At 41.8% G+C, this 27699-nt stretch overlaps 1 protein-coding gene across 1 annotated transcript in view; it reads right to left on the minus strand.

Annotated features, from left to right (window-relative positions):
* Window positions 1-27699, minus strand: part of AHRR (aryl hydrocarbon receptor repressor) — a 462221-nt gene that overhangs the window by 124312 nt on the left and 310210 nt on the right. The window contains exon 5 of the mRNA XM_077269620.1: window positions 18356-18445. Coding sequence (XP_077125735.1) covers window positions 18356-18445 — 90 coding nt within the window. The remainder of the gene's footprint in view (window positions 1-18355; window positions 18446-27699) is intronic.

A 27699-nucleotide genomic window follows, 5' to 3' on the forward strand; every position in this document is an offset into this window, starting at 1 on the left:
CATTCCATGCAAATAATACTCGCACTGCCGAGAGCAATGGCACTATACACTGTGTATATCCTGCTATGCTACATTGTACCTGTGAGCCTTTCAACATATCCAGCTCTGCTACACTACCACTGCAACTAGAAAATTCTAGTCTAGATAATTATTGTGGAGCTCATTAAAAAAAAATATAAAGAAAAAAACAAGTGTAACTTTTAATAGATATGCTTAAAAGTGTTAGTTAATCTATAAACCACCCTTTACCAAAAACAATCAGGGAAAATTGAAGGTGAGGGAGGAAAAATGAAATAGTGTTCTAGGCTGACCCTAACAGGTCCCTATAGATCTGTCTATAGGGCAAATACATGCAAATGTGACATTATCCTCAATCTCAAGTTTATAGAATAATGAACTGGGTAGATTGTTAAATGAATTGTTAATGCCACCTTTGTACATATTGATTTAAGTATATTGTGCCAAGTACTGCTCATATAAGAGAGTGGTGGCCAACCGGAGGATTCTCCTGTTCTCCTGTGGGCCAGTCCAAGCTTGGTGGGCTTATTCAGCCTTATACATTGTATGCAGAATTATTAGGCAAGTGAGTATTTTGAACAGATCAGGTGATGTGTAATTGCGTAATGAGAGAGTGTGCAGCCTAAGGATGCAACTCCATTATCAAGGTGTGCAGAATTATTAGGCAGCTCGTTTACCTCTGTCAAAATGGGCCAAAAAAGAGATTTAACTGACTCTGAAAAGTCAAAAATTGCTAAAAGTTTTACAGAAGGATGCAGCACTCTACAAATGGCTGAGATATTGGGGTGTGATCACAAACCATCAAAAGTTTTGTTGCAAATACTGAACAGGATTGCAGAACATGTTGAGAAAAAAAGACTCATTAACTGCTTAAAAGATTTGAGAAGAATCAAACATGAAGCGACCAGAAACCCATTATCTCCCAGTGCTGTCATATTCCAGGGCTGCAGCCTCCCTGTAGGGCCCAGAAGTACAAGGTGTTCAGTGCTCAGAGACATGACCGAGGTAAGGGAGGCTGAAACCCAACCACCACTAAACAATACACAAAAGTTGAATTGACTGGGTGAAGAAATATCTGAAGACAGATTTTTCAAAGAATTTTTGGACTGATAAGATGACAGTGCCTCATGACAGACCAGATGGATGAGCCCGTGGCTGGATCAGGTAATGCTAAGGGCCGGTATTATTAAAAAATTAGCTAATTTGACATTTTTGTGTTGAAGATGAACTCAAAATCAAGTGGAAATGCACTGAAGAACACCACTGCTTGGCTAGTCAGTAAAGGTCTTAATCTTAACCCCTTTCTGACATTAAATGTACTATTCCTTCGAGGTGGTATGGGCCCGTATGACCACAGACGGGATAGTACGTCTAACACGATCAGCCGCGCTCAGGGGAGGATCGCGGCCGATCGCGGCCGGATGTCACCTGACTATCGCAGCTGACATCCGGCACTATTGCCAGGAGCGGTCACAGACCGCTCCTGGCACATTAACCCTTGGCACACTGCGATCAAAGATGATCGCAGCGTTCCGGCGGCACAGGGAAGCATCGCACAGGGAGGGGGCTCCCTGCGTGCTTCCCTGAGACCCACGAAGCAAAGCGATGTGATCGTGTTGCTCCGAAGGTCTCCTACCTCCTTCTCCCTGCAGGCCCCGATCCAAAATGGCCGCTGGGGGCCTTCCGGGTCCTGCAGGGAGGTGACTTGCAAGCGCCTGCTCAGAGCAGGCGCTGGGAAGCCTCCCTGCAGTGCCTGTCTCTGTCAGATCGCTGATCTGACACAGTGCACTGCAAAGTGTCAGATCGGCGATCTGTCAATTTATTGTGATCTCCCCCCCCGGGCAATGTAAAAAAGTTAAGAAAAAAAAAAATATTTACATGTGTAAAAAAAATACAAATCCTAAATAAAGAAAAAAATATATATTGTTCCAATAAATACATTATTTTAAATTAAAAAAAACAATAAAAGTACACATATTTAGTATCGCTGCGTCCGTAACGGCCCGACCTATAAAACTGTTCCACTAGTTAACCCCTTCAGTGAACACCGTACAAAAAAAAACGAGGCAAAAGACGACGCTTTATTATCATACCGCCAAACAAAAAGTGGAATAACACGCGATTAGTGTTGAGTAGTGTTGAGCAATACCTTCCGATATGCAAAGGTATCGGTATCGGATTGGATCGGCCGATACCCAAAAAGTATCGGATATCGCCGATACCGATACCCGATACCAATGCATATCAATGGGACACAAAATATCGGAATGGTTCCCAGGGTCTGAAGGAGAGGAAACTCTCCTTCAGGCCCTGAGATCCATATTCATGTATAAAATAAAAAATAAAAATAAAAAATATTGATATACCCTCTGACGGCCCCGGCTCTCACCGGTCCAAGCGTCTGCCTCCGTTCCCTAAGAATGCAGAGTGAAGGACCTTCGATGACGTCGCGGCTTGTGATTGGTCGCGTGACCGCTCATGTGACCGCTCACGCGACCAATCACAAGCCGCGACGTCATCGCAGGCCCTACACTCACTCATTCTTAGGAACGGAGGCTGCCGGTTACATCGCTAAGGTCCAGGGTCCGCCGGAGGGGTGAGTATATCAATATTTTTTATTTTTATTATTTATTTTTTACATGAATATGGATCCCAGGGCCTGAAGGAGAGTCTCCTCTCCTCCAGACCCTGGGAACAATACGCACCGCACACTTCCGATTCCGATTTCCGATATCGCAAAAATATTGGAACTCGATATCGGAATTCCGATACAGCAAATATCGGCCGATACCCGATACTTGCAGTATTGGAATGCTCAACACTAGTGTTGAGCGATACCTTCCGATTCTTGAAAGTATCGGTATCGGATAGTATCGGCCGATATCCGAAAAATATCGGATATCGCCGATACCGATACCCGATGCCAATACAAGTCAATGGGACACAAGTATCGGAAGCTATCCTGGATGGTTCCCAGGGTCTGAAGGAGAGGAAACTCTCCTTCAGGCCCTGGGATCCATATTCATGTAAAAAATAAAGAATAAAAAAAAAAATATGGATATACTCACCCCTCCGGCGGACCCTGGACCTAGCAGTGTTAACCGGCAGCCTCCGTTCCTAAGAATGAGCAAGTGAAGGACCTTCGATGACGTGGCGGCTTGTGATTGGTCGCGTGACCGCTCATGTGACCGCTCATGTGACCGCTCACGTGACCAATCACAAGACCGCGACGTCATCGCAGGTCCTTCACTCGCTCATTCTTAGGAACGGAGGTTGCCGGTTGCAGCGGCTACAACCAGGGCGCGTCAGAGGGTGAGTATATCCCTATTTTTTATTTTTATTCTTTATTTTACACATGAATATGCATTCCGATCCCGATTCCCGATATTGCAAAAATATCGGTACTCGGTATCGGAATTCCGATACCGCAAATATCGGCCGATACCCGATACTTGCGGTATCGGAATGCTCAACACTACACGCGATCAAAAAGACGGATATAAATAACCATGATACCGCTGAAAACGTCATCTTGTCCCGCAAAAAACGAGACACAATACAGCGTCATCAACGAAAAAATAAAAAAGTTATAGTCTTCAGAATAAAGTGATGCAAAAATAATTAGTTTTTATATAAAATAGTTTTTATCGTATAAAAGCGCCAAAACATAAAAAAAATAAATGAGGTATCGCTGTAATTATTCTGACCCAAAAAATAAAACTGCTTTATCAATTTTAGGCTTCTTTCACACTAGCGTCGGGCTCGGCCCGTCGCTGTGCGTCGGGCCGACGTTCCCGACGCTAGCGTTGTCTCCGCCGCACAACGGGGGCAGCGGATGCATTTTTCCAGCGCATCCGCTGCCCCATTGTGAGGTGCGGGGAAGTGCGGGGAGGTGGGGGCGGAGTTCCGGCCGCGCATGCGCGGTCGGAAAAAGCGGACCGTCGTGAGCAAAAAACGTTACATGTAGCGTTTTTTGCTCCCGACGGTCCGCCACTGCACGACGCATCCGTCGCACGACGGGTGCGACGTGTGGCAATCCGTCACAATGCGTCGCTTCATGTTAATCAATGGTGAAAAAACGCATCCTGCAAACACTTTTGCAGGATGTGTTTTTTCGGCAAAACGATGCATTGTGACTAGTGTTGAGCATTCCGATACTGCAAGTATCGGGTATCGGCCGATACTTGCTGTATCGGAATTCCGATATCGAGATCCGATATTTTTGTGATATCGGGTATCGGTATCGAAACAACATTAATGTAAAAATGTGTAAAAGAGAGAATTAAAATAAAAAATATTGCTATACTCACCTCTCCGACGCAGCCTGCACCTTACCGAGGGAAGCGGCAGCGTTCTTTGTTTAAAATTCGCGCTTTTCTTTCCTTTACGTGAGTCCCGGCTTGTGATTGGTTGCGTGCCGCCCATGTGACCGGGACGCAACCAATCACAGCAAGCCGTGACGTAATTTCAGGTCCTTCAGGATTTTAAAATTACGTTCCGGCGTTGTGATTGGTTGCGTCGCAGTCACATGGGCGACGCAACCAATCACAGCAAGCCGTGACGTAATTTCAGGTCCTTAAGGATTTTAAAATTACGTCCCGGCTTTGTGATTGGTTGCGTCGCAGTCACATGGGAGACGCAACCAATCACAAGCCGTGACGTCACGGGAGGCTGGACACGCGCGCATTTTAAAATGGGCGCGTGTCCAGCCTCCCGTGACGTCCCGGCTTGTGATTGGTTGCGCCGCGATCAACCAATCACAAGCCGGGAGGCTGGACACGCGCCCATTTTAAAATTTTAAAATGCGCGCGTGTCCAGCCTCCCGGCTTGTGATTGGTTGACCGCGGCGCAACCAATCACAAGCCGGGACGTCACGGGAGGCTGGACACGCGCCCATTTTAAAAAGCGCGCGTGTCCAGCCTCCCGTGACGTCACGGCTTGTGATTGGTTAATGGCGGCCATGTTGCCGGGACACGGACCAATCACAGCAAGCCGTGACGTAATTTCGTCACGGCTTGCTGTGATTGGTCCGCGTCCCGGCAACATGGCGCCGTGACCAATCATAAGCCGGGACGTCACTGGAGGCTGGACACGCGCGCTTTTTAAAATGGGCGCGTGTCCAGCCTCCCGTGACGTCCCGGCTTGTGATTGGTTAATGGCGGCCATGTTGCCGGGACGCGGACCAATCACAGCAAGCCTATATAAAAAAACAACAACCAACAGCACCGAAATGTTAGGATGCACGCTCCAAAGTCCAAGGATCCAATTTGGACAATACTCACAAATGTAGAAAAAGGAAGCAGCATCCGTTCCAGGTGAAAAAAATATAAAGATTCTTTATTCTGCCATAGTCACATACTGTATGTGACTATGGCAGAATAAAGAATCTTTATATTTTTTTCACCTGGAACGGATGCTGCTTCCTTTTTCTACATCAATCACAGCAAGCCGTGACGTAATTTCGTCACGGCTTGCTGTGATTGGTCCGCGTCCCGGCAACATGGCCGCCCTGACCAATCACAAGCCGGGACTTCACGTAACCAAGTAAAAGCGCGAATTTTAAACAAACAACGCTGCCGGTTCCCTCGCTGAGGTCCAGGCTGCGTCGGACAGGTGAGTATAGCAATATTTTTTATTTTAATTCTTTCTTTTACACATTTATATGGATCCCAGGGCCTGAAGGAGAGTTTCCTCTCCTTCAGACCCTGGGAACCATCAGGAATACCGTCCGATACTTGAGTCCCATTGACTTGTATTGGTATCGGGTATCGGTATCGGATTGGATCCGATACTTTGCCGGTATCGGCCGATACTTTCCGATACCGATACTTTCAAGTATCGGACGGTATCGCTCAACACTAATTGTGACGGAATGCAGTTAACGCTAGTGTGAAAGTAGCCTTACCAAACGTGGAACGGTTTAAGCACCCCCCCAAAAGAAATTCATGAATAGCTGGTTTTTGGTCAGTCTGCCTCACAAAAATCGGAATAAAAGCGATCAAAAAATGTCACATGCCCGAAAATGGCACCAATAAAAACGTTAACTCGTCCCGCAAAAAACAAGACCTCACATGACTCTGTGGACCAAAATATGGAAAAATTATAGCTCTCAAAATGTGGAGATGCAAAAACTATTTTTTGCAATAAAAAGTGTCTTTTAGTGTGTGACGGCTACCAATCATAAAAATCCGCTAAAAAACTAGCTATAAAAGTAAATCAAACCCCCTTCATCACCCCCTTAGTTAGGGAAAAATAATACAATTTTAAAAAAATGTATTTATTTCCATTTTCCCATTAGAGTTAGGGTTAGGGTTGGGGCTAATGTTAGGGTTAGGGTTGGGGCTAAAGTTAGGGTTAGTGTTGGGGCTACAGTTAGGGCTGGGGTTAGAGTTGGGGTTAGGATTCGGGTTAGGGTTGAGGCTAAAGTTAGGGTTAGGGCTAAAGTTAGGGTTAGGGTTGGGGCTAAAGTTAGGGTTAGGGTTGGGGCTAAAGTTAGGGTTGTGGCTAAAGTTAGGGTTTGGATTACATTTACGGTTTGGATTAGGGTTAGGGGTGTTGTTAGGGTTATGGTTGGGATTAGGGTTAGGAGTGTGTTTGGTTTGGGATTTAGTTAGAATTGGGGGATTTCCACTGTTTAGGCACATCAGGGGCTCTCCAAACGTGACATGGCGTCCGATCTCAATTCCAGCCAATTCTGCGTTGAAAAGGTAAAACAGTGCTCCTTCCCTTCCGAGCTCTGCCATGCGCCCAAACAGTGATCCCCCCCACATATGGGGTATCAGCATACTCGGGACAAATTGGACAACAACTTTTGGGGTCCAATTTCCCCTGTTACCCTTGGGAAAATACAAAACTGGGGGCTAAAAAATAATTTGTGTGGAAAAAAAATGTTTTTATATTTTCACGGCTCTGCGTTATAAACTGTAGTGAAACACTTGGAGGTTCAAAGTTCTCACAACACATCTAGATAAGTTCCTTGGGGGGTTTAGTTTCCAATATGGGGTCACTTGTGGGGGGTTTCTACTGTTTAGGTACATCAGGGGCTCTGCAAACGCAATGTGACGCCTGCAGACCATTCCATCTAAGTCTGTATTCCAAACGGAGCTCCCTCCCTTCCGAGCTCTGCCATGCGCCCAAACAGTGGTTACCCCCCCACATATGGGGTATCAGCGTACTCAGGACAAATTGGACAATAACGTTTGGGGTCCAATTTCTCCTGTTACCCTTGGAAAAATACAAAACTGGGGGCTAAAATAGAATTTTTGTGGAAAAAAAATAATTTTTATTTTCACGGCTCTGCGTTATAAACTGTAGTGAAACACTTGGAGGTTCAAAGTTCACACAACACATCTAGATAAGTTCCTTAGGGGGTCTTCTTTCCAAAAGGTTGTCAATTGTGGGGGGTTTCAATGTTTAGGCACATCAGGGGCTCTCCAAACGTGACATTGCGTCCTATCTCAATTCCAGTCAATTTTGCATTGAAAAGTCAAATGGCGCTCCTTCCCTTCCGAGCTCTGCCATGCGCCCACACAGTGGTTTACCTGCACATATGGGGTATCAGCGTACTCAGAACAAATTGCACAACAACTTTCGGGGTCCAGTTTCTTCTGTTACCCTTGGGAAAATAAAAAAATTGGGGCGAAAAGATAATTTTTGTGAAAAAATATGATTTTTTATTTTTACGGCTCTACATTACAAATTTCTGTGAAGCACTTGGTGGGTCAAAGTGCTCACCACACATCTGGATAAGTTTCTTAGGGGGTCTAGTTTCCAAAATGGTATCACTTGTGGGGGTTTCAATGTTTAGGCACATCAGGGGCTCTCCAAACGCGACATGGCGTCCTATCTCAATTCCAGTCAATTTTGCATTGAAAAGTCAAATGGCGCTCCTTCCCTTCTGAGCTGTGCCATGCGCCCAAACAGTGGTTTACCCCCACATATGGGGTATCAGCGTACTGAGGACAAATTTTACAACAACTTTTGGGGGCCAATTTCTCCTTTTACCCTTGGTAAAATAAAACTAATTGGAGCTGAAGTAATTTTTTTGTGAAAAAAAGTTAAATGTTCATTTTTTTCCAAAAATTCCTGTGAAACACCTGAAGGGTTAATGAACTTCTTGAATGTAGTTTTGAGCACCTTGAGATGTGCAGTTTTTAGAATGGTGTCACACTTGGGTATTTTCTATGATATAGACCCCTCAAAGTGACTTCAAATGTGATGTGGTCAACTTTTAACCCTTATAACTCCCTAACAAAAGAAAATGTTGGTTCCAAAATTGTGCTGATGTAAAGTAGACATGTAGGAAATGTTACTTACTAAGTATTTTGTGTGACATACCTCTGTAACTTAAGGGCATAAAAATTCAAAGTTGGAAAATTGCGAAATTTTCAAAATTTTCGCCAAATTTCTGTTTTTTTCACAATATAAACGCAGGTAATATCAAAGAAATTTTACCACTATCATGAAGTACAATATGTCACGAGAAAACTATGTCAGAATCATCAGGATCCGTTGAAGCGTTCCAGAGTTATAACCTTATAAAGGGACAGTGGTCAGAATTGTAAAAATTGGCCCTGTCATTAACGTGCAAACCACCCTTGGGGGTAAAGGGAGTAAAGGTGAAAAATGACATAACCCCCTTCCTGACCCGACCTAAATCCTACTGAAAACTTATATGCCCTTCCTAAACAGAACATTTATGGGGAAGGAAAACAGTACACCTCTCTGAACCATGTCTGGAATGCTGTGGTTGGTGCTGCCCAAAAAGTTGATTATCGACAGATTAAGAAACTGACAGACTCAAAGGGTGAAAGGCTTATAAATGTTATAGAAAAGAAGGGTCTGCTATATTTTTTAAATATCAGAAATGTATTTTTGTGCATTTTGAGTTGTTTGCTTTTCATTCTCTCTTTAACAGATGAAAATAAACAATTTAAGATGGGAAAATGTACATTTTTCATTTAGCTGCATAATAATTCTGCACATTAATAATTGACCAATAATTATACACATATACTGTATATTATCCTAAGAAAGACAAACCTCACTTTTACTTTCTTACATATTCAGGTTTATTAACCTTTTAGATTGACTGATAGCACTGTAGTTGTTAAATAATAAAATGAATCATCAATAATACAAATGACCTAAAAACTGTGCACACTTTGTTAGGGCTGGCGGAACGCACGGAGTAAATAGAGAGATGCTATTTGGTGTGTTCACAGCCCAGGGTCCACCGTGCAGGAGAGAACCTGCTGCTGGCAAATGGCGGCCCTTTATGGAGGTAGAAGCGAACTCTGTTACTTCACAGAGTCGCCTAAAGAAAGCACTGTGTCCTGTTAAGCTCACAGGAGTACACAGCAACTGTCGAGCAGAAAGCAGTTAGTGGTTTCGCAATCATACAATCTCCTCACCGGAGGAGCCGGTATTCTAGGGGCTTATTTCAGCCGGGGCCCTGAATCCATACACACAATCTCCTCACCAGAGGTGCCGGTATTCTAGGGGCTTATTTCAGCCTGGTCCCTGAACACATACACACGTAGCCACACTGGCGCAAAGCACATAACTTAGATTTCATACTAGCGCATGGCTGTGCGGCCATGCGAACCTTTTATAGCTGCAGCAAGTACAAGACCTTCCTAGAAGGACCAATGAGAGGCTGACACAGAGCCTGAGCAACTTCAGGACCTTCCTGGAGAACCAATGGGTTTTGCTGCAGGATCTAGGCATGTGACGCTCGATCTCCAATGAGAGATCTTACCCTGGGCATGCTCAGAAGGGGAAAAGCAGGACTTAGTCCTAAAAGCATCTGCTCGCCGCTGCCCAGCACTGGCTTCAATGGCAGAAGCTGGAAAAGCAGCAGTAACCCTTTGCACAGAGTCAGACTGAGCAAGACGCTGGGACTGACGTCTCCGCAGAGCAGGCTCCACTGCGGCAGGAGAAGAGTGGGAGACCGCAGCGGAGATGGCCCGAGATTCCCTCTGTGCAGAGGCAGGAACTCGCCCCCTAACACACTTATTCTTCACTCAGGTCTAGAGTTTATGTGAAGTGATTCACAGAACCCAGCCCAGATGTCAGTAATTTGCGACCACTGAATAGGAGCCCTGAAAACTGCCTCTTACCTGAAGCCATCCCTGGATCCTCTACCATCTAGTCGACCCTAGGCAGCGTCATCGTTATGGCATCATATGTTATATAGTATCAGATTGGCTAAGCAAAAGAAGAGCTGAGGATGTCGATAGGTAGGAGGCAATTCTCATGGCTTCCCATCTGGTGGTCACATATTACTTACGTGACCACCTCCTGTGAATCAATTCGCAATATACTTAGACCTTACTTTCTGCATCTGTCCTCATTATGTCTTTCTATCGTTACTTATTATTTCCTGATAGCATTACGTGTGCATACCTGTGCATTTTGAGATTGCGGTACACTCATCACCTTGTGCATTAGATCTGAATTTTTGCTGTGGATTTTACCCATTGCGATGTGAAAAATCCATAGCAAAATCCAACATAATTGGAAGTCCTTTACATAAATTATATAGGTCCAGGGTAAAGCAGGGGATATTCTAGTGTATTTCCATTGCCAAATTAATTGTTGTAAAGCAACTACAGGTCATTATACACAGATTAGATAAAAAATAGTCTAAATCGCCCCAATTTTCACCTGACCATCTGATTATTCCGCATAAAAGTAGGGATTTGTTTTTCAATTCTCTAATACATCTTCGGATGCATCTTACTAGTAATATTAATGGTAGTTGTATCTTGTATTCCATCAGTGTTGGGCACAAATGTCTATAGCCACAAGGGAGAGATGGAATGTTTTTTTTCATAAAAATGTACATTAATCTCTGGGAAAATATGTATTTTATTTTAAAACACAAAATAAGCCAACACACAAGCATATATTATGGTAATCCAAACATATCTGCAGGTTGCCAAAGGCATTTTACACTTTCTCAGTATTTTTGGAAACTCCTAGGGCCCAGCACTCTACAGGGCATGTGAATAGGGTGTTTATGCCAAAAGTAAAAACCCTTCCCAACTGGTAAGACATTTTCTCAGTTCATCATGGATTAAATTATTTTCTTAAAGGGGTGAATGTGGCTTCCAATATTTGATTATTTTTTAGAGAATTTTAGGTGGCCAACCCAATCTCTAGGCGAGATTCATATTTTAAAATATTTAATAAAGAAATATAGGCCTGGGCTAGATATTTTCCATAGTTTGTACATTGTAATTTCACATGTTTATTGAATTTAGAAATAAAAAATTTAATATGTGATATTTCCAGGATAAAATGTTAGAGAATTTATAGAATAAATATTTCACCAAAGTTGCCTAGCCTAGGGAATGGTATTTTCTGTAGAGATATAAGAAGAAAGCATCTGTTGTATGTGTAGTATATTGCTAGGTGTCTTAATGTGACCGTCCCATGTGGTCATTTCAAGGGGTTGTCCAGGGCTAAGAAATGACCTATAAACAGGACGGTCAACCACAATCAGGAATCCAGGCAGCACACCTCTTTTGGCTCAATGTTGTGGATTCTGTTGGTGGGCTCCCTCTGGTGGTTACTGCTGGTACTGGGTGACTTTGGTGGGTTGCGGCCTTTGGTTTCCACCTGTCCATCAGAGGCTGGGTGTTTCCTATTTTACCTGGCCTTTCTGTCATTTCCCTTGCCGGCTATCAATGTGTTCAGATGTGCTCTGTTTGGTTCCTGCCTACCTGCTCCCAGATCTTTCAGGATAAGCTAAGTGCTGATTTTCAGTTGTTTTGTTTTTGGTCCAGCTTGCTTAGAATGTCTCTATGCTAGCTGGTTGCTCTAGTGGACTGAGGTTCTCCCCATGTGCCATGAGTTGGCACATGGGTTCTTGTAATCTCAGGATGGTTTTTTTTGATTAGGGTTTTTTGCTGACCGCTCAGTCCCCTTTTGTATCATTCTGCTTTCTAGTTTTCAGCGGGCCTCTATTTGCTAAAGCTATATATATCATCTCTATGTGTGTGCCTTCCTCTCATTTCACCGTCAATACATGTGGGGGGCAACTATACCTTTGGGGTTAATTCCTCTGGAGGCAAGTGAGGTCTTGTTTTCTCTGCAGTACTAGTTAGCTCTTAGGCTGGTGCGTGGCGTCTAGAACCAACGTAGGCACGCTCCCTGGCTATCTCTAGTTGCGTTTGTCAGGCGTAGGGCAGCGGTCAGCCCAGGTTCCATCACCCTAGAGCTCGTCCGATATTTTGTTATACTTTGCTTGTCCTGTGCTATCCCTAGCCATTGGGGATTTATGACAGTATAGCCGGCCTACAAAGTGTTAATTGTTTGGGCTGAAGCAGGAGGAAAAGAAGTGTTCAAGGAAAATTTTTTTTTTTTTTCCTTCAGAGTTTTGCTGCCTAGCCCTTAATTGCTGTCTAGCTGCTTCTTACCTCCTCTTAACCCTTGAATGGCTCTGATCTTAGCTGTTTATCATGGATGTCCAGAGTTTGGCTTCCAGCCTGAGTAATCTCGCGGCAAAGGTTCAAAACATACAGGATTTCGTTGTTCACACTCCCATGTCTGAACCTAGAATTCCTATTCCAGAGTTTTTTTCTGGAGATAGATCTACCTTCCTGAATTTCAGGAACAATTGTAAATTGTTTCTCTCTTTGAAATCTCGCTCCTCTGGAGACCCTGCTCAACAGGTCAAGATTGTTATATCGTTCCTACGGGGCGACCCTCAGAATTGGGCATTTGCATTGGCACCAGGGGATCCTGCGTTGCTCAGTGTGGATGCGTTTTTTCTGGCATTGGGATTGCTCTATGAGGAACCTAACCTAGAGATTCAGGCTGAAAAGGCTTTATTAGCCCTCTCTCAGGGGCATGATGAAGCGGAAATATATTGTCAGAAATTTCGGAAATGGTCGGTGCTTACTCAGTGGAATGAGTGCGCCCTGGCTGCAAACTTCAGAAATGGTCTTTCTGAGGCCATTAAGGATATTATGGTGGGGTTCCCTGCGCCTACAGGTCTGAATGAGTCTATGGCTATGGCCATTCAGATTGATCGGCGTTTACGGGAGCGCAAACCCGTGCACCAGTTGGCGGTGTCTTCTGAACAGGCACCTGAGACTATGCAATGTGATAGAATTCAGTCCAGAAGTGAACGGCAAAATTATAGGCGGAAAAATGGTTTGTGTTTTTATTGTGGTGATTCAGCTCATGTTATATCAGCATGCTCTAAACGCACAAAAAGGGTTGATAAATCTTTTGCCATTGATACTCTGCAGTCTAAGTTCATTTTGTCTGTGACTCTGATTTTTTCACTGTCTTCCATTTCCGTCGATGCCTATGTGGATTCAGGCGCTGCCCTGAGTCTTATGGATTGGTCATTTGCTAAACGCTGCGGTTTTAGTCTAGAGCCTCTGGAAGTTCCTATTCCTCTGAAGGGAATTGATTCTACACCATTGGCTATGAATAAACCGCAGTATTGGACACAAGTGACCATGCGCATGACTCCCGTTCATCAGGAGGTGATTCGCTTCCTTGTACTGTATAATTTACATGATGTACTAGTGCTTGGTCTGCCATGGTTACAAACTCATAATCCTGTCCTGGACTGGAAAACAATGTCTGTGCTAAGCTGGGGATGTCAGGGGGTTCATGATGATGCACCTCCGATTTCTATCGCTTCATCGACTCCTTCGGAGATCCCTGCGTTTTTGTCAGATTATAAGGATGTTTTTGAGGAGCCTAAGCTCAATTCGCTCCCTCCTCATAGAGAGTGTGACTGTGCTATAGAATTGATTCCTGGCAGTAAGTTCCCTAAGGGTCGTTTATTTAATCTGTCACTGCCAGAGCATACTGCTATGCGGAATTATATTAAGGAGTCCTTGGAAAAGGGACATATTCGTCCATCTTCGTCCCCTCTGGGAGCAGGTTTTTTTTTCGTGGCAAAAAAAGATGGTTCCCTGAGGCCTTGTATAGATTATCGCCTTCTGAATAAGATTACAGTCAAATACCAGTATCCATTGCCATTATTTACTGATTTGTTTGCTCGCATTAAGGGGGCTAGGTGGTTCACTAAAATAGATCTTCGTGGTGCGTATAATCTGGTGCGGATAAAACAGGGTGATGAGTGGAAAACCGCATTTAATACGCCTGAGGGCCATTTTGAGTATTTGGTAATGCCTTTTGGACTCTCCAATGCTCCGTCAGTCTTTCAGTCCTTTATGCACAATATTTTCCGTGAATATCTGGATAAGTTTATGATTGTGTATTTGGATGATATTTTGGTGTTTTCTGATGACTGGGAGTCTCATGTTCTACAGGTCAGGAAGGTGTTTCAGGTTTTGCGGGCCAATTCTCTGTTTGTGAAGGGCTCAAAGTATCTCTTCGGAGTCCAGAAGATTTCTTTTTTGGGGTACATTTTTTCTCCTTCTACTATTGAGATGGATCCCGTTAAGGTTCAGGCTATTTGTGACTGGACACAACCTACATCTGTTAAGAGCCTTCAGAAGTTCTTGGGGTTTGCTAATTTTTATCGTCGGTTCATTGCTAATTTTTCCAGTATTGTTAAACCTTTGACTGATTTGACTAAAAAGGGTGCTGATGTTGCTGATTGGTCTCCTGCGGCCGTGGAGGCCTTTCGGGAACTTAAGCGCCGGTTTTCTTCTGCTCCTGTGTTGTGTCAACCAGATGTGTCACTTCCTTTTCAGGTGGAGGTTGATGCTTCCGAGATTGGAGCGGGGGTGGTTTTGTCACAGAGAAGTTCTAATGGCTCGGTGATGAAGCCATGTGCTTTCTTCTCTAGAAAATTCTCGCCCGCCGAGCGCAATTATGATGTGGGTAATCGGGAGCTTTTGGCCATGAAGTGGGCATTTGAGGAGTGGCGTCATTGGCTTGAGGGTGCTAAACATCGCGTGGTGGTCTTGACTGATCACAAGAATCTTATTTACCTTGAGTCTGCCAGGCGTTTGAATCCTAGACAGGCTCGTTGGTCATTATTTTTTTCTCGTTTCAATTTCGTGGTTTCATACCTGCCAGGTTCAAAGAATGTGAAGGCAGATGCTCTTTCCAGGAGTTTTGTGCCTGATTCTCCTGGAGACACTGGGCCTGCTGGTATCCTTAGGGATGGGGTAATATTGTCCGCCGTATCCCCAGACTTGCGACGCGCATTGCAGGAGTTTCAGGTGGATAAACCGGATCGATGTCCACCAGAAAGACTGTTTGTTCCGGATGATTGGACCAGTAGAGTCATCTCCGAGGTCCATTCTTCTGTGTTGGCTGGTCATCCTGGAATATTTGGTACAAGAGATTTGGTGGCCAGGTCTTTTTGGTGGCCTTCCTTGTCTAGGGATGTGCGTACCTTTGTGCAGTCTTGTGAAGTGTGTGCTCGAGCTAAGCCTTGCTGTTCACGGGCTAGTGGGTTGTTGTTATCTTTGCCCATCCCGAAGAGGCCTTGGACGCACATTTCCATGGATTTTATTTCTGATCTCCCGGTTTCACAGAAAATGTCCGTTATCTGGGTTGTGTGTGACCGCTTTTCTAAGATGGTTCATTTGGTGCCCTTGCCTAAGTTACCCTCCTCCTCTGAGTTGGTTCCTTTGTTTTTTTCAGAACGTGGTTCGTTTGCATGGGATTCCGGAGAATATCGTTTCTGACAGGGGATCCCAGTTTGTGTCTAGATTTTGGCGGACGTTTTGTGCCAAGATGGGCATTGATTTGTCTTTCTCGTCTGCATTCCATCCTCAGACGAATGGCCAGACGGAGCGAACTAATCAGACCTTGGAAACTTATTTGAGGTGTTTTGTTTCTGCTGATCAGGATGACTGGGTTGCTTTTTTGCCACTGGCCGAATTTGCTCTTAATAATCGGGCTAGTTCTGCCACGTTGGTCTCTCCTTTTTTTTGTAATTCGGGGTTTCATCCTCGTTTTTCCTCTGGTCAGGGGGAATCTTCGGATTGTCCTGGAGTAGACGTGGTGGTGGACAGGCTACATCAGATTTGGAATCAGGTGGTGGACAATTTGAAGTTATCTCAGGAGAAGACTCAGCAGTTTGCTAATCGCCGTCGCCGCGTGGGTCCCCGACTTCTTGTTGGGGACTTGGTGTGGTTGTCTTCTCGTTTTGTCCCTATGAAGGTCTCTTCTCCTAAGTTCAAGCCTCGGTTCATCGGTCCTTATAGGATCTCGGAGATTCTTAACCCTGTATCTTTTCGTTTGGATCTCCCAGCATCGTTTGCTATTCATAATGTGTTCCATCGGTCGTTGTTGCGGAGGTATGAGGTGCCCGTTGTTCCTTCGGTCGAGCCTCCTGCTCCGGTGCTGGTGGAGGGAGAATTGGAGTATGTTGTTGAAAAGATCTTGGATTCTCGGGTTTCCAGACGCAAACTCCAGTATTTGGTTAAGTGGAAGGGTTATGGTCAGGAGGATAATTCCTGGGTGGTCGCCTCCGATGTTCACGCGACTGATTTGGTCCGCGCCTTCCATAGAGCTCACCCTGATCGCCCTGGGGGTTCTCGTGAGGGTTCGGTGACCCCTCCTCAAGGGGGGGGTACTGTTGTGGATTCTGTTGGTGGGCTCCCTCTGGTGGTTACTGCTGGTACTGGGTGACTTTGGTGGGTTGCGGCCTTTGGTTTCCACCTGTCCATCAGAGGCTGGGTGTTTCCTATTTTACCTGGCCTTTCTGTCATTTCCCTTGCCGGCTATCAATGTGTTCAGATGTGCTCTGTTTGGTTCCTGCCTACCTGCTCCCAGATCTTTCAGGATAAGCTAAGTGCTGATTTTCAGTTGTTTTGTTTTTGGTCCAGCTTGCTTAGAATGTCTCTATGCTAGCTGGTTGCTCTAGTGGACTGAGGTTCTCCCCATGTGCCATGAGTTGGCACATGGGTTCTTGTAATCTCAGGATGTTTTTTTTTGATTAGGGTTTTTTGCTGACCGCTCAGTCCCCTTTTGTATCATTCTGCTTTCTAGTTTTCAGCGGGCCTCTATTTGCTAAAGCTATATATATCATCTCTATGTGTGTGCCTTCCTCTCATTTCACCGTCAATACATGTGGGGGGCAACTATACCTTTGGGGTTAATTCCTCTGGAGGCAAGTGAGGTCTTGTTTTCTCTGCAGTACTAGTTAGTTCTTAGGCTGGTGCGTGGCGTCTAGAACCAACGTAGGCACGCTCCCTGGCTATCTCTAGTTGTGTTTGTCAGGCGTAGGGCAGCGGTCAGCCCAGGTTCCATCACCCTAGAGCTCGTCCGATATTTTGTTATACTTTGCTTGTCCTGTGCTATCCCTAGCCATTGGGGATTCATGACAGCTCAATAGTACAGGTACTACTGAAGAAAGAACAACACTCCAAAAGTTCGGGTTTTGCCTCAAGTGTTTTTCCCTCAGATCCAAATAAAAAAAACACATGATTCTATTTGTTTTTGTCAACTTTTCAGGTCAAAACTCTTCATCAGGCATATGTATCAGGGGAGGATGCATCGAAGATAGGTATCACATTACTGCATCATATTACTCATGTACATGGGACGCCATTCCTGTCACTTAACACTTTCAATTCAATTTAAATTAAATTCAAATGAGCTTTATTGGCAGGACTAAGTACACGTTAGCATTGCCAAAGCATATGGTAAAAATACGGGGGTGGAGGAGGGAGGCATATAGAGGTCCAGGATATATCAGACTCCTTTTAGAGGATAGGGGATGTTTCCAGGGTGGGGTATAGGAGTCCATGACATATCAGGCTCTTGATACATATCCTTCATAAAGGGTTTTGACCCAAAATATTACTTGAAATAATACAATAACATTTTGTGTTTTATTTGGATCAGGAAAAATAAGAAAAAACACTTGAAGCAAAAACAAAATTATTGGAGATTCTTCCTAAATTAGAGGTCATCAATATCAAATTGGTGGAGGTCTGGAACCCAGCACCCCCAACAATTAGCTGATAACTGGAAGTACCACAGTGCCATACACTGCGGTGTGGCCATTATCAGGTACAGCAGCTCAGCTCCAATTCAGGAAACCTATACGCGGTAAATTTTAGTAATTTGCATGGATAGTGTAATGAGTGCAATGTAATGTGCGGGGAGCTTGAAAATCAGATTCTCTCTTAGAAGCAAATAAATCTCTAGTTTTTTTTAGACTGTGATTAAGTCACATTTCTGCCCATTACACTGTCAGAAGCCTTATTTAAAAGACAGAACATTTTTCTGAAGTAAAACCAGAAATGAGTGAAGTATTAAAATGTACTAGTTCCAGTAGCAACATCATTGGACCCCTTCTACAGACTACAGGAATAAGGCAAAATTCCTAATAGATACGTCCATCAATTTACTAATGGATTAGGAGAAGTGCACTTACTTGGTGGAAGCCCAGGTAATCTAGTATAGTTGATGAAGCGTAGAATATCATCCCTTCTGTACTCACAACAAGAGCAAATCCATTCAGTGACTAAGGAAGAAAGGAGAGGCACACAGGTTAATTAATAGTGAGTAGTATTATTTCCTGACATCTAATTGACAACATTCAGGCTGCTAATTATTACAGGCAATACGGACATTTATGGCTTCTGGAGGATCAAGAACTGACAGAACAACACAGCTTTAATAAGACACATCTGGAGGACATTCAATAACAAGGGAGTCAGCAAAGAAATTGTCTACTACCCATTAATGGAAGCTTTCCACTGAGCAGAAATTGTCTTATTTGGAAACATAATAAACCTACTAAAGTCTCATACACCCAACAAACTGCTATTGGTTCACTAATTGCAAATTATAACATTAGTTCCACGTTTTGACATTGATTACAATTATTATAGAATTTTGATCTTATTGTTTCGTAGTTTGTTGCCTTCTGTTTAGTTAAATGGTCACCAATTTTAAAGTTGTACACATAGTAATTTCTTCACACAGTACTTATTGCATTCTACTAACTCTATAATCATAAACTAATATTTAGAAGTCAAGGGTACAAACTAAACCTTTATTAGCCACATCCACTTCATATATGACAATGGGGCTAATATATTTTTTGTGGGTGAGAGATGAGATTAAAGCAGTGGTCCAATACCTAAAATGTCCTTTATAAATACCTATTTTTACTCCTTCACACTTTGCTTTATTATAAAATATACTACTCTTATTATAAAATACCCTACAGTTCTTCCTATTCTGATAATCTCTAAATGTGTTTTTTTTCTTCACTTCCTGTGACATTTCATTTGAGAGGAGTCTCAAACAGGACATCACAGGAGGCTGGGGCTGCACTCACTTCTCCACAGCATCTATCTCCCCTCCTAGAAGAGGACGTCATTACTGGGTGGCACTGTGGTTACCTATCACTGTTTCTTTCATCTTTGCCGTATGAAAAGGTCTTGAATCCGTAGCACAGATAAAAGCTATCGGAAAAGTGACCGAGTAGTTGGCACGTTGTTTCCTCTGATATGGCAGTGGAGACAGAAGCAGAGTGCCTCAGTCACTACTCCCACAGATTAGGTCAGTGCCATATATTCAAGGCTTCTTCAGAGTTCAACGATGAAGAAAGATGTAGTGACAGCAGCACCACCGCCTGATTATGTCTTGTTCTAGGAGGGGTGAAAGATGCTACGCAGAAGTGAATACAGCTCTAGCTTCCTATGAAGTCCGGTTTGAGAATCCACTGAAGTGAAACGTTAAAGGAAGTGAAGTAAAAAAACTACATTGTGATTAGCAGGATAGGGAGAAGTATAGAGAATTTCAGAACAAAGCAAATTACAAAAGTAGTTAGGGTATACAAATAGATATTTAGAAAGAACCTTTTAAGTATCAGTCTATCAGACCACATCTTTAACACCTGATAAAGAAGTATTTAGGGAAACAGATCACAATTTCCTCTTAGGTAGTTCTTTTTTATAATTTTTTTTTATTAAATAAATTATATATTTTTTTAGATGGATATTTTACTATTTTGGAGATTTACTATATATGGTACTAGCAAATGTAGGGTCTGGACCCACTCGTGAATACTTTATATAAATGAAAATATAACTTCCATTTGAGGTGAGAAATGCCAATAGGGCTGTTAATAGTAGTAAAATACATGAGTTTAACACCAGCCGTAATGGGAGAGGGTTTTAGAATTGGCTAATATAATCCTAATAATGCCGTAGCAATAGAAACATCAAAAATGTTCCACTTGGAGCATTGCTATTCATTAGATAAAAATGACAAAGCAATTGTACAACACATCAGATATTAAAATACTGAATGCCTTGGTATGTTGTTATTTCTTTTTTCCAATGGTATAAATCAGTTCACTCTGGTCTGTAGTTTAATTTCACTTCTCCATCTAACGTCTTCTGCTTTTCATTCACAAACAATTATATCCAACTCTTGACAGTATGAGATGATTCACACGATAATCATACAGTGCTCATATTCTCATTTCTCTCTTTATGAAAAACAAATACATTTTAGAATATTCTCCATTTTTGGTGGAACACTTAGCTCATTCTCCATACTGGAGATAACAGTTGTGTGGTCAGCAACAAAACTGAGTCACATGCGGTTTAAGAGGCAGCGAAGCGCGGAGAATCTGAACTATTGTAACAGTCGATTTTTAAATGAAAAGAAACTTGTATGACACATGAATCCAAAGAAAATATCATGAAGCCGACTCTTCCAATGACCAAGGATTATGATCTATGAGATTAGGTTGTCCTTTTACATGAAGAACTACCATATCCATCACTAAGTCTAACAATAAAGAGGTCCACACACACACATTTTATATTTCCAACTTCACCAAAAATATAAATGAGCGTTCATGTGTTTTCAATGAGGAGAAGGAAATGGTGGTGGCTTATTTTTTGGAGTAATTTATTTTTACTAAGACTTGAGCATTTATATTTACACTTCCCATTCCTTCACTTATTCTCTGTCAGGGGAGAGTGCAGAGGCCGCAATGCTCATCAGATGGTCGACTTATCCTACTGAGCTTGATGGATTTGGCCAATTTTAATTTTTAAGTTAAATTCACTACTGCTTATGTCCAGGTTTGTATTCAGAAGGAATCCTATAAGACTATGAGTCTGAAGATGGACAAGGTGACGGCTCTCTAATCTACGAGACTTTGGGTAGGTCATGGTATGAGGAAGCCAGGTATACAACATGTGGGTGCCTTTATTGGACACATGACCTATGGGAACGTGGCACGTGTGTAGCAAGTCTCCAGTTTGCATACGGCAAGTGTTTGGCCTACGTCCTCTATGTCAGTGTTGTATGTGTTTTTTTCCAACAAGTGTCCAGTGCGTGAGTGGCACATGTACAGTATGTGTCTAGCATATGAGTGGAACAAATGCGTCACGTGTCCTCACAGTGACCTATATCCTAAGGGTAAGTGGTATGTGTACCTTTTTATTAGCATATTATATTAAACTGCATCATTTTATTTTTATTAATTTATTAATCTTTTTGTTTGCATTAAATTGGTTCTCATACTACTCACACGAAGCAGTATGATATGTAATAGAAATAATTTAGCATCTCTGCTATTATTACTAGAAATGATAGAAACAAATATAATTTATCATTTGTAAAAAGAACTCATCATGAAAATGTGATAAGGATGCAGAAACATGCACGATTCATTAACTCATTACTTTAGCCAATCTTTCTGCTTATCTTTCTTATGGCAGTATTCCATTGATGAATAATTGACTTCAACTATTAAAAAAGAGATTAATTTCCAGATCCACTTTGACTATTATTTATGATATTGTATATGGCTGTAGATTTTAGTTTTAATCCTGTAAATTAGAAGAGTGGAATCAAAACCATATCTTGTGCCACTTTCCTAGACAAAGCAGAATTATGAGCTCATACAATGGATGGTGGATGTCAGTGGAATGTAAATAATGTTTCCATTAGGAATGTCTCAGGATCTAATGAGCAGTGAAAGTAAATATGAAAGGGATTATAATCACTGCCCTAATGAAGACTGAAAACATTAATGCCAAGCTGTGATCTAACGTACAACTGAAATGGTGACATAAAGGGAATGTTGCAGTATCATAAGAATGACTGGAGATTAAATTACTTTTCTAAAAGCTTTTTATTATCCATACATTTTTACGATGAATGCATAGTATCTGAAATACATGGTACCAGCACTCAATGAGAGCCTTGAATTTATCTTTCAAATAATTTTTTTTTTTAGGTATACATCAATGGTAGACAAATGTTGGCTGAAAATTGACACCTACAGTACAGACCAAAAGTTTGGACACACCTTCTCATTTAAAGATTTTTCTGTATTTTCATGACTATGAAAATTGTACATTCACACTGAAGGCATCAAAACTATGAATTAACACATGTGGAATTATATACTTAACAAAAAAGTGTGAAACAACTGAAATTATGTCTTATATTCTAGGTTCTTCTATGTAGCCACCTTTTGCTTTGATGACTGCTTTGCACACTCGTGGCATTCTCTTGATGAGCTTCAAGAGGTAGTCACCGGGAATGGTCTTCCAACAATCTTGAAGGAGTTCCCGGAGATGCTTAGCACTTGTTGGCCCTTTTGCCTTCACTCTGAGGTCCAGCTCTCCCCAAACTATTTTGATTGGGTTCAGGTCTGGTGACTGTGGATACCAGGTCACCTGGCGTAGCACCCCACCACTCTCTTTCTTGGTCAAATAGCCCTTACACAGCCTGGAGGTGTGTTTGGGGTCATTGTCCTGTTAAAAAACTAAATGATGGTCCAACTAAACGCAAATCGGATGGAATAGCATGCCGCTGCAAGATGCTGTGGTAGCCAAGCTGGTTCAGTATGTCTTCAATTTTGAATAAATCACCAGCAAAGCACCCCCACACCATCACACCTCCTCCTCCATGCTTCACGGTGGGAACCAAGCATGTAGAGTCCATCCGTTCACCTTTTCTGCATCGCATAAAGACACGGTGGTTGGAACCAAAGATGTCAAATTTGGACTCATCAGACCAAAGCACAGATTTGAACTGGTCTAATGTCCATTCCTTGTGTTCTTTAGCCCAAACAAGTCTCTTCTGCTTGTTGCCTGTCCTTAGCAGTGGTTTCCTAGCAGCTATTTTACCATGAAGGCCTGCTGCACAAAGTCTCCTCTTAACAGTTGTTGTAGAGATGTGTGTGCTGCTAGAACTCTCTGTGGCATTGACCTGGTCTCTAATCTGATCTGCTGTTAACCTGTGATTTCTGAGGCTGGTGACTTGGATAAACTTATCCTCAGAAGCAGAGGTGACTCTTGGTCTTCCTTTCCTGTGTCGGTCCTCATGTGAGCCAGTTTCTTTGTAGCGCTTGATGGTTTTTGCCACTGCACTTGGGGACACTTTCAAAGTTTTCCCAATTTTTTGGACTGACTGACCTTCATTTCTTAAAGTTATGATGGCCACTCGTTTTTCTTTACTTAGCTGCTTTTTTCTTGCCATAATACAAATTCTAACAGACTATTCAGTAGGACTATCAGCTGTGTATCCACCAGACTTCTGCACAACACAACTGATGGTCCAAACACCATTTATAAGGCAAGAAATCCCACTTATTAAACCTGACAGGGCACACCTGTGAAGTGAAAACCATTCCCGGTGACTACCTCTTGAAGCTCATCAAGAGAATGCCAAGAGTGTGCAAAGCAGTCATCAAAGCAAAACATGGCTACTTTGAAGAACCTAGAATATAAGACATATGTTCAGTTGTTTCACACTTTTTTGTTAAGTATATAATTCCACATGTATTAATTCATAGTTTAGATGCCTTGAGTGTGAATGTACAATTTTCATAGTCATGAAAATACAGAAAATCTTTAAATGAGAAGGTGTGTCCAAACTTTTGGTCTGTACTGTATATCCGACAATGTGGATCAGTATGAAGTCCAACCCCTTTGATGTTTTCTGTAAAGCGGAAAGAATTCAATCCTAATTCCATATGACATCAATAATCAAAAAAATATCCCATTACTCCAAATCTTGTGCAAGTGACTTGTGATAATACATGGAAGAAAGAGACAAAGAAGATATAGCCACAAAAATCCTAAAACATCCAATAATTAAACTTTCATTGTACAAAGAAAATTGAACAAGGAAAAAATCTCATTAAAAACATTAAAAAAGCAAGAAATTTCCATTTTAGCATATGATAAAATTAAAAACGGTAAATTAACCTCCCATGTGATATAAAAAACGTGGACTATTAAACAACTAAATCCCCACTCTAATATAAAATATCCAATGAACATAACATGATATAATCACATCCAATGGATATAGCATTATATACTATCACTGGCATTGACCAGCCTACTCAGGGGTAAAATATTTTTTTTACCCCAGAGGAAGCTGAATAATACCAGTGATACGCTTGGGAACCTTTGTTTTCCCTGCTCTTATGTAATCTTTACCTGTATTCCAGAAAACTATGGCTATCTCATCTTATATTCCTGGATGCCATATAATAGTGTGGAGAATTACTTGCTTAATAGTCCACGGTTTTGGTCCATTTCCAGTTTTTAGTTTCATCATATGATAAAATGGATAAAATGGAAGTTTCATGGCTTTTCTTGCATTTTTATGTTTTTTCCTTGTTGGTCAATTTTCGTTGATTGCATAGTCAAAGTTAACATTGTGCCAGTATCTTGTTTGTCTTTTTCTTCCTGGTATACATTAAGGGTATGTGCACATGTCAGGATTTCTTGCAGAAATTTTCCTGACAAAAAAACGGACATTTCTGCCAGAAATCCGCATGCTTTTTTTTTCGCATTTTTTCCGTGTTTTTTGTGCGTTTTTTTGCGGTTTTTCCCAATGCATAGAACAGCGGGAAAAACGCAGAAATCCGCAAAATTAATGAACATGCTGCTTTTTTTTACCGCGATGCGTTTTTTTCCGCGAAACCATGTGCAGAAAACATGCAGAATGCATTCTAAATGATAGGATGCATAATGTATGCATTTTTAATGAGTTTTTATAGCGTTTTTATAGCGAAAAAAACGCGAAAAAACCTGAACGTGTGCACATACCCTTATACACCCATTCCTGTGTATTATTCCTATAGGTGTTATTTTTCATAGTGCCCACCTACACCTCTTTGTCTATTGTGATATAACATCTATCAAGAATAGTACTGGTTTGTATACAGTTGCCTGATTCCTCATTGAACCTATTTTTGCCTAATTTTATGTATTTTGTTGCTTTTTTTGTATGTGCCTAATTCATTATTCTACTTGCACCTTTTTAAAGTCTATTATATTTGTGTTCACCTGTGTTTTTCCAGATGCTTTCACCTAATTCATCAATTAAGACTTTTTTTTTAAAAAGTCACAAAATTTCACACCATTTCACTACAATCCTCCCATTGTGTATTTTTGAGTACACCCAATGTTGGTGTAAATGTTGCGACTTTTGGCGCCAAAAGATGCAAAAGCAGTTCACTAAAGGAAAAGGCCTATTTTTAACTTTGCACCAAATTCATGAGTCACGTGCTCCATTTCGATGAATTTGGTGCAACTAACACCCCTAAACAAAAAATGAAGATGACTTAAAAAACTTAAATGATGAATTGGGGCCAATATTTCATTTATTTAACAAGTCATTTGTATAGGAGCAAAACAATTTTCTTGTCCTCAACATCTAATTGCCAGGCAGTATTTTCTCCACATACTATATTTTGCTAAAAGGGAAAAGGAGCAGAGGAACACATTTTTTTAAAATGTCGAAATTGATTATTTTTTTTAGATTTGTTTTTGGAAAGATACATATTGAGGAAACACACAATACATGTAAAAAAGCTAAAACATTGATTCACATATCTAATATTTTGAGAATGTAAAGATATTACAATGCCCCATAATGCTGAACTACATTTAAAATACCACAAAATCAGTGATGAAACATAAACATTCCATTATAGTACAAGATTGTGGACCAAAAGAGTCCAAATTCTAATCTTATCTTTTCCTGACTGTATCTTTGCTCCTAACCTTGCTTCCTATTGCGGGACAGTTTTACTATTACCCTTCCTGTTATTCCGTCCGCAGTCTTCAGTCCTTCTACATCTGTTCATTGTTTCCCGCTTATATCTGCAGCCCAGCTCAAGATTTGTGAAATAAGAGCTGACACAGTATGCGGTGGGTCTACGCAGAGTGCTTGGAAGCAGTAATTGGACCTGACGTTCCTTATATTCATTTATGGAGAACACCATTTCAGATTGTGCCTCAATATAACAATTTGCTGAGGGAAAAAAACACTGCCAACATTTTTAATCACATACTCATTTTGATAAGACGAACAGAAGTAAAGTGATTATGGCATCCTAACAAATCGGACAAACTAAGACCAGGCGCTTCTTTTTTCCATCCGTTTCTCATGTGCCATATTAAACAATTCCTTTAACTTCTAAATGTGCAAATAGGAACAAACATTTGGCTTTTAAGTCTTGGATTACATTTGCATTTAATATGTATATCCAATTATGAATAGTCACGAAGACCTGCACCTGCTCTTACACTCAGTACAATTAGGTTTACAATCTAAGGCATGTGGGTCCCTCGGCACTTCGGTAATATTTCCTTGTTAACCTTGTGAACCATGACAAACTAAACTAAGCTCTTCTTCCATGGAAACCTTTACAGTTCCAAAAAATAAGATTTATTTTATTACCAATGGTCACCCATCCACAAAGTCTGGTTGATCGCACTTACTGATATTTCAATATGGTTGGTGACTTTAAAAAATCCTTTAGTTGAAATGGGTGGTCCCTTTCATAAAACTTTTTCCTGCATACTTAGTTATCCACTACTTTAGCATTGATGACCTATCCCTAGGATAGGTCATCATTGTCTCATCAGCCGGGGCCCGACACCTGACACCCCCACTGATCAGTTGTTATTGGTGTCGGTGGCAGCCGCCTGACAGAAGCACTCACTTGCATCTTCTGTTGGCGGCTGGTGTTTGGTACTCATACCCACATACCCTACACTACATACCCCCTCCTATTTAAATCAATAGATGTGTAGTACCCTGACAGGGGTGCCGGGTGTCGGACCCCTGCCGATCAGACATAGGTCATCAATGAAAAAGTTGTGGACAACCTCTTTAGCTTTAGGAAAAAACCCTGTGCTTTACTTACCCTTTCTGGGTCCAGTGACCACCCCTTTAATCCACAGCTGCAGTATTCTTATGCAATGTGTTTCTGCATTGGTACATAAGGTGTTAGTAGTCCTGTAGTATCTATGATGGTCTAGAATAACTTAAGGGTTAATATCTAGTACTTCTCGTAGCTGGTGTGGTGAAGAGGTTAATAGTGTCCGTTATCCTTATTGGCGTAGGGTAGTTATGGATAAATGTATAATACCCTGAGGTCCGAGTAGTTTAGGAATTTGGGGAGTAATTGTTATGCACTTCATTTTGTATGGTACTAACATGTGTGTGATATTAGGCACCTATTATTTCATCATACTTTTTCTGAATAGGTCATTATTTTCACACTCGTTGCTTTGCAAGGGAATCTATCTGATCTACTGAATCCCCAAACTGTTTTTCTCTGAAATGTAAAGTTATCCATCCGTTTAATTATGCAATCTGTTCCTCCCTGGCTGAAAAATCGCTACTTTAATTCATATTTAAATTATGCTTAAAAGTGTTGTCTGACTTTGGGGACAATACTGTATTTCTCTTAAATACATGTAATCATTG

The sequence above is a fragment of the Ranitomeya variabilis genome, chromosome 6, assembly GCF_051348905.1.
Source record: "Ranitomeya variabilis isolate aRanVar5 chromosome 6, aRanVar5.hap1, whole genome shotgun sequence".
NCBI lineage: Eukaryota > Metazoa > Chordata > Amphibia > Anura > Dendrobatidae > Ranitomeya > Ranitomeya variabilis.